The sequence below is a fragment of the Balaenoptera ricei genome, chromosome 20 (assembly GCF_028023285.1).
Source record: "Balaenoptera ricei isolate mBalRic1 chromosome 20, mBalRic1.hap2, whole genome shotgun sequence".
Lineage (NCBI taxonomy): Eukaryota > Metazoa > Chordata > Mammalia > Artiodactyla > Balaenopteridae > Balaenoptera > Balaenoptera ricei.
Window position 1 is genome coordinate 8582411 of NC_082658.1, and position 12466 is coordinate 8594876.

General features: G+C 53.6%; 1 protein-coding gene across 2 annotated transcripts in view; it reads left to right on the top strand.

Moving 5' to 3' along the window:
• MGAT5B (alpha-1,6-mannosylglycoprotein 6-beta-N-acetylglucosaminyltransferase B) overlaps nt 1-12466 on the top strand; it is a 66548-nt gene that overhangs the window by 15272 nt on the left and 38810 nt on the right. For both annotated transcript variants that reach the window (XM_059907431.1, XM_059907432.1), the window contains exons 4-7: nt 9087-9202; nt 9735-9808; nt 10825-10995; nt 11858-12022. In XM_059907431.1, the coding sequence (XP_059763414.1) occupies nt 9087-9202; nt 9735-9808; nt 10825-10995; nt 11858-12022 (526 nt within the window). The remainder of the gene's footprint in view (nt 1-9086; nt 9203-9734; nt 9809-10824; nt 10996-11857; nt 12023-12466) is intronic.

Genomic DNA, 12466 nt, shown 5'->3' on the forward strand with positions numbered 1-12466 from the left:
GGAGCAAGCTCGGTGTGTTGGAGGAAAGGAACCAGTGTGAAGGCCAACCTGGCGGAGCGTGGTGGGGTCTGGGAGGGGTCAGCTGTGGTAAGTAGCATTGGGACACTAGTCTTAGAGCTGCGGGGAGTCTCTGGATTAGCGGGGTGGGAAGAGGGGAAGCAGAGGGGTCAGTGGCAGAGACAGGAGACGGAGGCAAAGCTGCTGGGCTCCCCTGGACGCCCCCCCGCCCCCGGAGGCGTGAGACTGCTTCTTCTCCACGTGCACAGGGCGATTCTCTCCCATGCTGCTGTGTCCCCTCTGATTCAGCCCCTCGCCTCCCTCTCATCCTTTCCACTTTCCCGGCTGCCCCCAGCTGTGCTCCCACCTGTCTGGGCTGCGGATCCAGCCTCTGTCCACAGGTCTGTTCATCAGCATGAGGGCAGAGGTCGGGGCCTGCCTCCTTGGGCTGAGAGTGCTCCTGCCAGCATATTCAGTGTCTCTGGTTTCTTCCAGTCCTGGCCTTCCCTCCCTCCCATGCTCTGCCCTTCATCTCCACCCCCTCCAGCTCCATCCCAGGAAATAGCAACAATCTATCATGACCAGCAGAGCCCATCAAACCCCAAGGGCAGAGCCATAAATTTCAGGGACACTGTTGCTTCTGGTTTCAGGGCGAGAAGCAGTGGGTGTGTCCAGGGCACGCTGAGGCTGCTTGCTCCCACTTCCCATGTGCACAAACACCGGAGCCCCCTCCCCACCTTATCCCCCTCCGGGCTGTCAACATGGAGCTGGCAGGCGAGAATCCTGCAGACACGCACCCTGCTGTGTTTCTAGCAAACTCTTCAGTGACCTGCACTTGGATTTCTCACTTTACAATTATCTGTGGCTTAAAAAAGAACAACCTCCACTGCCCTCCTTCTGCCCTTTGGAAGCTTCTGGGCTGTGCCTCCCACTCATGGCTGGTTTATCCTCAGGGAAAACAAATTTGCCATTTTTAGCCTAGGAAAACAAAATTTGGGATTATTTGCAGATTTGTTGCAAATGGCATCATATTATGTATCCTAAAACCAAATAGTAGTGATCTCTGAATTTTCCATAAGGCTTCTCTGCAGCGGCAAATACGGCCAGGATTTGAGGCTGTCTGCATTCAAGCCAGTCCGTATTTGTTGAGTGCCTACTGTGTGCGGGGTCTGGGCTGGAGCGTCAGGAATGAGTGGAGAAGACCCAGGAGACAGAAGTCAGAGAGCTCTGTCCTCAAAGAGTGTCCGAGCCTCTTAGGGAGAGAGAGCCAGCACCCTGTCCCTGTGCAGAGGAGACGGCAGGAAGGAAGATACATCAGAATTCCTGTCTGTGGGTAAGGAGTTGAGGTTCTTTTCCCAATTTTTTTATAGCTTTATTTAAAAACTCAAAAACGCTTCTAGACATTCCTGACCATCTCTGTGCTGGCGGGGCCAGGTGCCGGGGAACGTAGCTTCCCTGGGGTTCTATGTGTGAGGGTGGGGAGACGTTACCGGTTAAGATGACTTTGGGCTCAGTTTTGAAAGATATGCCTCACTTCTCTCAGGCCCTGTGCTGGGCCCAGCCTCTGGATTTGCCCCTTCCTAACAGGACAGATCTGGGAGCGTGTCTGGCTCCTGGGTTGGGGAGAGGCCAGACTGGTGGGGGTGGGGGGTGGTTGTCGGCTGAGTGAGAAGGTCACTCCAGGGCAGACACCTATTAAATGTGACATAAGTGTGAAGGGTTAAACATCCCTAACAAAGACAGAGGTTCTCAACATCCAATTATATGCCATTTGTAAGACAGGCCTAAAAACAAATGACTCAGAAACTAAGAATAAAAGGAAATGTATCCAGGACACACAAACGGAAAGAAAGTTTAGATGGCAATGTTTATAGCAAACAAAGCAGAATTTGAGGCAGAGGAACATTCAACAGGACAAAGAATTCAGCCTCACTAATAATAAAAATCCCACCCTTAAGAAATGGTTTAACTTATCAAACTGACAAGTATGTTTTAATTATAAGACTTTTATCTTTGAGGGTGCAGCCAAATAGACACATGTACTTTGAAGAGACTTAAAAGTACTACTATTAAGAAGACAATAGGAAAAGGGCCAGTACAGTAGGGATATCAATGATGGAATAAAATGTAACCACTAAAAAATATGTTTTAAAAAATATTTACTGACTGGCAGTGTATTTATTCATACAGTCTAAGTAAAAGAGGCAAGATACAAGGCGTATGTAGCAGGATCTCAATGTGTCTTAAATAGAATAAACATATGAGATGTTGAAAAGGAAAATCCTCCAGGGGAAGTCTGGGCCCTGGGGTGTGAGTGGGGGCTCCGTCCCCCATAGTCCGGATTTGCCCCGCCCATAGGGTACCACTCCCTTCCCCAAGTGATGAAACCACATGCAGTCCAACTCCAGCTCTCTTCCTATCAATAGTGGGAAGACATCTATCTATCTATCTACATCTATCTATCTAATATAAATATATATGTGTACACGTGCGTGTATATATATTTCTTGGTGCAGGAGAGAAGGAGTCCTCCCTGCTCTTAACTTGGGGAGGGGCAGGCAGGTCCTTAGTCATCTCTTGGGAGCAGTCACAGCATCAGGACCTCTGATGGGAATGAGGAAGGGGCTGAAGCAGAGGAGGAGAGCAGTAAAAATGCAGGGAAGGCTGGACACCAGGCTGGGGGTTTCCTGTGTCCTGTGTGGTGTGCGTGAGAGGTAGACAGATAGACAGACAGACAGACAAACCCAGAAAGCACACATGTCCTGTCTGTGGTGCTTGTGTTTCTGGCTGTAGTGTTTGTGTCTTGGTACGTGTGTCTGCGGGCACCTGTGAGCGCGAGTCTCTGTGTTTTAAAAGGAAAGCGATCAGTTTCATAATAAAATAACAACTCCCAGCAAGCATGCTGGCTGGGTGCGCAGAAATCAATATCTCATTAATTGAATGCAACCCTCATAAATCACGGGAGGAACTCGAAATTAAACCTCCTTCCCGCGGCTTCCTGGAGAGTTCGCGCTCAGGGCCAGGGGACTGAGGGCTGGAATCAGCGATGGCCTCGTGGGGCTGGGAGGAGGGGGCCGAGCCTCAAGGGGGCCTTCTGGGGGCCTGGCCTGATGGGAGGTGATGCCTGGAGCTGGTGTCCTGGGGGGAGGTGGCCACTGGCTGCCAGCTGGAGCCAGAGCTCCCGGCTTGGCTCTGGCCCCTGGCACCTGGCCCTGGGTGGTGGAGGGAGCAGAGTCTCCTGAGGCCACTGGGTGGCCTGTGGTGTTGGTTGCTTCTTCAGGGGACCCTGGGCCAGTGCTCTGAGGCTGGCTGCACCTTGGAGGCCGGCTGGCTCCAGGAAGCCACTTACGCCCGAGCGGAGGGGCTGGTGGCCAGTCTGTCAGTGTGAGTGAGGGATGCTCAGGCAGGTGTTTGAGGCTTTAGAGAACCATGAATGCTTCGAATACCCCAGCGGGGCTCCCTGGGGCTGAGGAGTGGGGTGCGCGGGTGACCAGGGGCCTGTCTTGGCCTTCTTTTACCTTCCGAGTAAGAATTGATCATTTTGGTGGAATGCCTGGTACTTAGTATGTGTGCACAGAGGCCCAGGGCTCACAGTCTGAGCATGTTTAGTTACTTTGCAAATACAGTGGGAGGGAGCAGGGCTGGCACAGAGCACTGGTGTCTGAGTCTCCGCCCCGTCCCCAGCCTGCAGTGCAACCCTGGGAAATCATCTTACCTTCTCTGGGCCAGTTTCAGAGCTGACTGAAGTAGCAGTAATAATGATTAATGATGAGAATAATAAAAGCGGCTACCCCCTACTGGGTACATATTATGAACTTTGACCTTGGCCAGCGACCCAATGAGGAAGATCCTATTCAGGTCTGCATTAGACAGATCTGAGGGAACTGGGCTCAGACAGGAAAAGGACTGGCCCAGGTCTTAGGGCTGGAGGGGGCTGAGCCTGCCTGCCTTGTCTGCATTGCCCCCTGGTGCTGAGAGCAGGGCAACCACGTGGCTATCACATTGGTGGGGGAGGGGTGCGAGGTGGAATCTTCGCCCGGCTGAGAGGATGGCGGGACCCTTAGGGCTGGCGTGATAATGCAGAATGTCCCCAGCTTTTCTGCCCCTGCCTGGCACCTACAGATTACAGGTTGGGGCCAGAGAACCTCACTTCTCTTGCTGGGGTGCTCGTGGGGCCCCTCCCACAGTGGCTCAGGAAGAACCTTTTGCTATGGGAGGAAGTGCAAGGCCTGGGCCAAACCTGCCTCAGCCTGGAGCCCAGGTACCTACAGAGTCCCGGGCCTGGCGGGGGACAGCGCAAGGCTGATCCCCTGGGCAAACTTGGGTGGGACCGGGGGGGACACAGTTTAACCAATAGCAAAATAATATTTTATGACTGCATTGGCATAAAGATGCATATAGTAACATTACATATTAAAACCTTTTCTTTGACCTACAATTGTTTCCCGATGTTTAAAGAAATGGAAACACTTTCGCAGACCCCTAAAAGCACTATGGGCCCTGGTACTGAACTGCCTGGGCCTGATGGAGAAGCCACCCCTGCCACCACCCTGACCCCATGGTGACAACACTGTTAGCTGCAGACAGCTGCACACCATCTCCCCAATCCATCCCCCCTTTTTCTTTTCCACAGAAGCATTTCCCAAGTCATAGATGTGCTGCGGTGAGGTCTCGCGACATCTACTTTGATTGTCATTTTAAAAAAAGCTTCCCAGGGAGAGAAGCCTAATCCTATATTATTTGAAAATAGAAAGTGCTGTGCAAATGCTAAGTCCAGTATAATAATAGTGATGCCAAGTAATTCTGTTTTGAACAAGTTGAACTTGTTAAATCAGACAGATGCCATCTGCACTGTTTTAAAGCCGGGGCTGGTGATATGTTTTATGCAAAAAGTGCTTATCAGATGAAAATTGCTGAATCTCCCCAAAAGTAAATTGCTTTGCTCCGTAGTTAGACTTATGAGACTTCCTCTCAGGGATGGGGTGACCACTATAGGTAGGGAGTGAAAGCATCTCAAGCATTTATTGAGCACTTACTGTATGCTGAGCACTTGACAGTCAGCCTCATGTTTAATCCTTGCAATTAATCACTCTGTGAGGTTGAGATTATTCAGATTTTATATGAGCTAACCCTCATATAAAGGGTTATAAATCAGAGGGGTTCAGAGAGGTTAGATAACTTGCCCAAGGTCACACAGCTCTCCAGTGGAACCAGGATTTGAATCCAGGACCTCAGACTCTGGGGCCCTTTCTTGGTCCAATAAGTCTCCGAATAATGTGGAGAGTCATGGACCTAGAAGTGTGAGGAGTCAAGGGTTCCCCCGCCCCCCATTGCTCTTCATCTCCAATGAAAGCAGCAGCAGGATGGAGGCTGGACTTCTGCAAGAGGAGGATGGGTGGGAGATAAGACGTTCCTGACAGCAGGGTGGCAGGAGGACCTGGGCTCTTTTTCTGTAATGGATTAAAAACCATTTCCCCTCAATTCTGCAGATGGTGATTGTGTTTGTTTCCTAGGGCTGCCGTAAAAACTGACCACAAACCAGGCATCTTAAAACAACAGAGATTTATTTTCTCTCCATTCTGGAGGCTGTAAGTCCACAATCTAGGTATCAGTAGGGCCTCACTCCTTCTGAAGTCTCCGGGGGAGGATCCTTCCTTGCCTCTTCCAGCTTCTGGTGGCTTCACGTGTCCCTGGCTTGTAGACACGTCACTCCAGTCTCTGCTTCCATCGTCACGTGGCCTCCTTCTCCCTGGGTGTCTCCACACGGCCTTCTTATAAGGGCACCAGTAACTGAACTTAGGGCCACCCTCCTCCAGTGTGACCTCATCTTAACTAATTACCTCTGCAGTGACCCTGTTTCCAAATAAGGTCACATCCTGAGGTTCCAGGTAGATGTGAATTTTGGGGGGACACTATTCAACCCAGCACAGTGATGGAGCTCTGGGCATGTGGCCCGTGTGGGGCAGTACCAGGCTCCACTTATGAAAGTAAATCCCTGTTCTTGAAGGCGCAGGACTCCTTTGGGGGTTTTAAACCAGCCACCCATAACCACCCCCAGGCATGGGGGTGCTCAGAGAGGTGGATGGAGCAGAGCCTGGACGGAGAGGTGCCTTCAGGAAGGCTTGAAGTGAGGTGGAGTCCCTTCCAAAGTTTCCAGGGACCTGGCAGGACCCCCACTGGTCCCAGACAGGGGTTACTTGTGCCCTAAGGTCTCTGGTTAGAAGCTGGAGGGCACGCAGTCAGTCCTTCTCCACCTGGGAGCCCCACCTGTTGGGCCTCGGCCGCCCGTGCTCTGGACCAGCCCTGACCCAGCAGCTGTCAGGTGTGGCCTTCTGCCCTGTGGCCGCCTCCCTCCATCACCAGAATGCTCCTTCCAGGCGGTGCCGTGTCCATCCTGTCCCTGGAGGTCAGTGGGGAAAGCATTCCACGACCCTCATTCAGAAATTATTTCAGAGCCCAGTGGACATCAAGGTCATCACATTCCTTCTCTGCTGCAGCCCAGGCATTGTCAATGGGTGCGTATCACCCCCTAAAGGGTGAAAATTGGCTCTTGTAATTTTAGCTACTACAATGGTTTGTGGCCCTCCACAGGCTACAGTGTGTAAACAGATCTGCAGAATATCTGTGGAGTTGACATTTCAAGGGGGGAGGCTGAGAAGGGGAAACGATGTCTAAAAAGGCTCCTTAAGGGAGTGATAATGAGAAAAGGTTGAGAAACAATGGTCCAGCCCAAATCCCTTCTGCTGCAGCTCCAACCCCACCTCCGCAATAATGATCGCTAACACAGACAGGGCTGTTTTCACGCAGGCACCGCTGTTCTGTGTGCCTTACACCTTTCCTCACTGAGTCCCCCAGTGCAATGAGGGAGGTGCCACTAGCTCCTCCATTTTACTTGATTTTTTATTTATTTTTAAATTTTTATTTATTTTTTATTTTGGCCGTGTGCACGGCTTGCAGGATCTTAGTTCCCTGACCAGAGATCGAACCCGGGCCCCCTGCAGTGAAAGTGTGGAGCCCTAACCACTGGACCACCAGAGAAGTTCCTTTCTCCTCCGTTTTAAAAGATGAGAGCTGGAGGCACAGAGAGGCTGAGTGACTTGCCCAGGGTCACACAGCTCATAAGAGGCAGAGCTTCAGCTCACTTCCTTGTGTGTTACTGTAAATTGGAGATGAGCTGATTGTCCTCTTCCCTACAGCATTCCTTGACAATCTGAAGACCAAGGAGAAATATTGCTACTTCCTGCCTGAGGACTTTTTTGAGCAAAGGAAACATCATCTTATATGTCTTTGCTCATTCTTATTTGTAATTTCATAGAAGGTTGTTGAAGGTTGAATTGTGTCTTCCAAAGGGATATGCTGACCTTCTAACCCCCGGTACCTATGAATACGATCTTATTTGGAAATAGGGTCTTGGCAGATGGAATCAAATTAAGAGGAGGTCATACTGGATCAGGGTAAGCCCTGCTCCAATGGCTGGTGTCCCTATAAGAAGAGGAAATCCGGATACACACAGAGGAAGGCCAAGTGAAGACAGTGAGGACAGAGGCGGAGACTGGAGTAATGCATCTACTAGCCCAGGAACGCGGAGGACCGCTGGTCCCAGCCAGAAGCTGGGACAGATGCTCCCTCAGAGCCTCCAGGAGGAACCAACCCTGTTGACACCTTGATTTCAGACTTCTGGCATCCAGAAGTGTGAGAGAAGACATTTGTGTTGCTTTAAGCCCCCCAGTATGTGGTCATTTGTTACAGCAGGAAGTGAATAAAAGGCAAGGCCATTTTCCATTAGAGTTTGGAGAGGGTGGACTGGACTGTGTGTGCACATGCGTGTGCAATGTGTGTATGTGTGCACATGCGTGTGCACGTGTGTATGTGTGTCCACATGTGTATATGTGTGTGCACATGTGTGTATATGTGTGTGGAGGGCTCGTCTGTCACCCCCTTCCTGTCACCTCTGCCTTCTGTCCCCACCCCTATCTCCATGTCTCCCATACCAGTTGCCTTTCTCTGGATGGGGCCACGCCCTTCCTCTCCTTACAGAAAGTAGAGGTGGGGGGGTGGGGGGCGGCCCGAGGGGCCAGGTGGCCAAGGAGGGGCACCACTGTGCCTCCTCTGGTGAGAGGTGGGGTTTACAGACCCCAGAGGAGCCCAGGTTGGAAAAATCCTCCTTCGTATAATTCTCATTATGTGCGGCAATAAAGACCTTACAATAAAGTCCTTGTAAAGGGATAAATGGAGCTTAAATGGGGCCTGCGAAGCCAGAGGAGGTGGTGAAAATCAAAGGAAATGGAATTATTGTCTTCAGAAAAAGTAAGCAGCTTCCCCGAGAAGGGCCTCCAGAGCCTTCCTTGCTCTGAGACCCACGTGCCAGCCGAGTGGGATCTGTCTCAATAGAAGTTTTTGCAATGAGATAAATACTGCATCTGATGTCTAATAAACTTCTCTGAGAGGGGAGTAGTAATCAACACCAGGAAATAAATTCTCCAAAAATAAAGGCAGCACGAGTATTGATGATGGGGTGGAGGGCTGTGAAGTTTATGGCACTAAACTCATTTAAGATCCTGGGAAGAATTCATTCTTGGGAACCCAACAATAATTTACTAGAGGTTTAATAGTTGGCAAGTCCCCAGGCTGCTCTGGGTGGAATTTACTTTGGCAAGATACAACTCCTCTGGGAGAAAATAGAGAAACAGACTCAGGGCAGCCGGCTGTGCTCAGGAAAAGGGCCTCCATCACCTGGAGATCCCTAGACAGATCTTGACCAGGCTCTTGAATGGAATTCCTCTGCCCATGTCAGCCTCAGGCACTGCCCTTCACACGTGTGCAGACATGCCTGGCACCTGCAGATGTGGGCTTTCCCAGATGCATGCCACGTGGGTGCGTTGATGGTTAGCGAGCCCCTCCAGCCCGGGCTGGGGCAGCAGCGGCTCCTTTTCCTGGCCTGACTTTACCCATCGCTACCTTTCCGTTTGGTGCGGGGCGGTGTCTGGGGCCCGGGGGCCCTGCAGTCCCGCTGCCTTTGCTGGCAGGCTGAGGCCTGCTCTGCCCGGGAAGGAGACCGTGGTAGGCTCACCTTGGCTTCTCGCACTTAGGCTACCCCCCGGGGCCGGCCTCATGGAGCGGATCCAGGCCATAGCCCAGAACGTCTCGGACATCGCCGTGAAGGTGGACCAGATCCTGCGCCACAGCCTGCTCCTGCACAGCAAGGGTGGGGGCCGGGGGCACCCTTCTACTCCCAGGAGGCCAGAGTACAGGGTGGGACGTCCAGGGTGGGGCCCTGATTTCTCCCCACGGCAGCTGCCCTAGCTCCCGGGGGGCCCTGCGTCGGGCTCTCAGTGGGGTACCTCAGGGTTCCCCCCACCGTCCCTGGGTGGCCCCTTCCATTCCTCTTGATATGGGGGCATCAGGCTGGGAGGCCCTACCTCTGCGCCCGTCAAAAAGTCAGGAGTACATTTGGGTGGATGCCCGAGGTCTGCCCGTCCAGAGAGCTGGTTCATAGCCGTTCAGACCAGCTCCGCACTGGTTCTGCACCCCCTAAGGAGGGTGGGAGTGTTGGAAGAGGGGACACCCCAGGCACAGGGACCCCCTGGTGGTGGCCTTTCAGGGGAGAAAACTCAGGCCAAGGGCAGAGTGGGCTCCTGCACTGCCCCACCCCAGACCAGCCCACCTGCCTCACGCTTTCTTTACCGGGCTCCTCCTTGGACCCAGGTCCTCAGCAAGGTGACCTTCTCTCCCTGCAGTGTCTGAAGGCCGGCGGGACCAGTGTGAGGCACCCAGTGACCCCAAGTTCCCTGACTGCTCAGGGAAGGTAGAGGTGAGGCCTGGGCCTGAGGGTGGGGATGACCAGGGGCCCCTCCTCCACGGAGACCATACCCCAGATTAGCTCTGGGATTCTGCTCCTGGCAGGGATATCCACCATCAGGGGCCTCTCTGCCTGACCTCTGGACCCTGAACCTGGCACTAGCTGGCAGAGGCCCACCTCAGGGAAACCACTTCTCTGCTTGGGCCATCTGCCTGGGGCACCAACCCAAATGTCCCAGGATGGGTCATGTTGCAGGGTTTTCAGTACTTTCTTACAGCAGACGAACTATTAAGTATACGTATGGCACCACCAGCAGCCTGATTCCCAACAAATTCAGACAAGGTGTGGACCTCATTCTCTCTCCCGCTCCCTCCCGGCCCAGCTGACCAGCTGGATGGAGAGAGCCCCTCCCTGTCCCCACCTCCAGGGTCCCACCTCTGGCTGCCTGACGTCTGTCCATCCGGGAAGCCAGTCCACAGGCATAAAAGCCAGCCCCCTCACTGGTGCTGAAATCCCTAAGAGCGTGGGGTGTTGGCATTGCAGACCCCTTCCTTGGGGACCAGGTGGGGGTCACTGTGGATGAGTCCTGCCCTGGCTGCAGCCCTGGCCCCCCTCAGAGGCTGCTCCCTGACCTTGGCTTCAGCTGAACCCTGCTCTTGGTTACGGGTGGAGGACAAAGGAAGAGTGACCAGCCAGGCCCTGAGCTGCTGCACCTCCACTGTTGCCCCTGGAACCTTGGCCGCATGTGTCCTGGACTGGCCTCATTCCCCCAGGGTCCTTCTCTTTCTGGGCCTGGGGGATGGTGGTCCTGTCTGGCCTTCCCTGAGGTTCTCAGCAGCCAGGACACAGGGCTGGGTCCTAGGACCCTGGTCCAGTCTCTCTTCTCTGCTTCTAGCCTTGCTGCATCATTAGGGTGGGCCCCAGAGACCCTGTCCTGGGGGACCTCAGGGACATGCATGCAGGGGGCTCACCGAGGGTGCACATGGGGCTGGCGCTGGCTCCTTGGCCCAGGCTGGCCCTCTCCACAGTGGATGCGTGCCCGCTGGACCTCTGACCCCTGCTACGCCTTCTTCGGGGTGGACGGCACCGAGTGCTCCTTCCTCATCTACCTCAGTGAGGTCGAGTGGTTCTGCCCCCCGCTGCCCTGGAGGAACCAGACGGCCACCCAGAGAGCCCGCAAGCCCCTCCCCAAAGTCCAGGTAGGTGTGGGAGGTGAGTGGGCCGGCACGGGGCTGCCAGCCAGCTCTGCCAGGTGGGTGGGCTGGTCCCAGCCCGCCAGCCTGTGGGTGCCCGTGCCAAATTCTGCAGGATGCTGCAAAGCTGAGACTGCTTAAGGGGCAGGCTGGGGCCCTGGAGGTGCCCCCTTAATGCACTGGAATAATGGTAATAATAGCTGTCACTCATTGAGGGCTTCCTGTGTGCCAGACACTTTATTTGTACTTAAATCTCCCAGCAGTCCTTATGCAATCGCATTTAATAGATGATGGATCTGAGGTCTGGAGAGCTGAGTTAACTTCTTCAAGGCATATAGTTACTCTGGCTCCACTGAAAGGCGGCCTGGCTTCCCTGCCCTTGGAGCCCCGGCTCCGACCACTACCTACTGCTTCCTTGTCGCAGCTGGGATCCTGGGAACTGTCATAGCTGACCCCCTCACGAAGGGCTTGGGACAGGTGGCTGATTGGAGCTGGGCTGGGACAGACCAGTGTGGCTGGGGAGTGAGTGTTGGGGGGAGGAGACCTGGGCTCCCTGACTGTGGGAACTGGTGGGCCTCTTAGAAAAAGTGGGAGGGGCTTCCCTGGTGGTCCAGTGGTTAAGACTCCACACTTCCAATGCAGGGGGTGCGGGTTCGATCCCTGGTCAGGGAACTAAGATCCCACATGCCAGGCGGTCGCAGCCAAAAAATAAAAACAAAAAACAAGAAAACAGAAAAAGTTGGAGAAGCTAGAACAGGCCCAGCCTCACGGGGAAGGTGCCAGCCCCTGTGCCCAGGGCAGTGGGTGATGGCGGTGTCGTGGCTGCTGGGTGGAGGATTAGAGAACTGAGGTCTGGACCCTCCTGCAGGCAGTTTTCCGGAGCAATCTGTCCCACCTCCTGGAGCTGATGGGCAGCGGGAAGGAGTCTCTAATCTTCATGAAGAAACGTACCAAGCGGCTCACGGCCCAGTGGGCACTGGCGGCCCAGCGCCTGGCGCAGAAGCTGGGGGGCGTCCGGAGGGACCAGAAGCAGGTACCTTATCCTCTACGTGCATTGAAGCAGCTGAGCTCAGAGAGCTTAGGAAGGGAGCTCAGGGCCTCAGGCTGCCAAGTGGACACGGGGTCTACCCTTACAAAAGTTTTATTGCATTTATTTGAATTTGAGCCGCGGGCAGGGGGAGGCAGAGTCTGGATAGATGCATGTGGTAGCCCTGGCCCTTTTCACGTCTGGGGCAGAGTGACACCCCCTCCACCTTAGGAGTCCTGCAGTCTGTAGACATCTTGTTCTTGTCAGGCAGAAGAGTCATGGCATTTGCCTGGAATGTTGGGAATAATGTAGCCTGTTTGGGGGAAGTTCCTTGGTTCATTGGTTCGTCCATCTGTCTGTCCATCCATCCGTCCATGCAATAAATATTTACCTGACTCTCTCATCACCCTGTTTATTTCTTTCAGAGTCCTTATCATTTCATGAAATTAT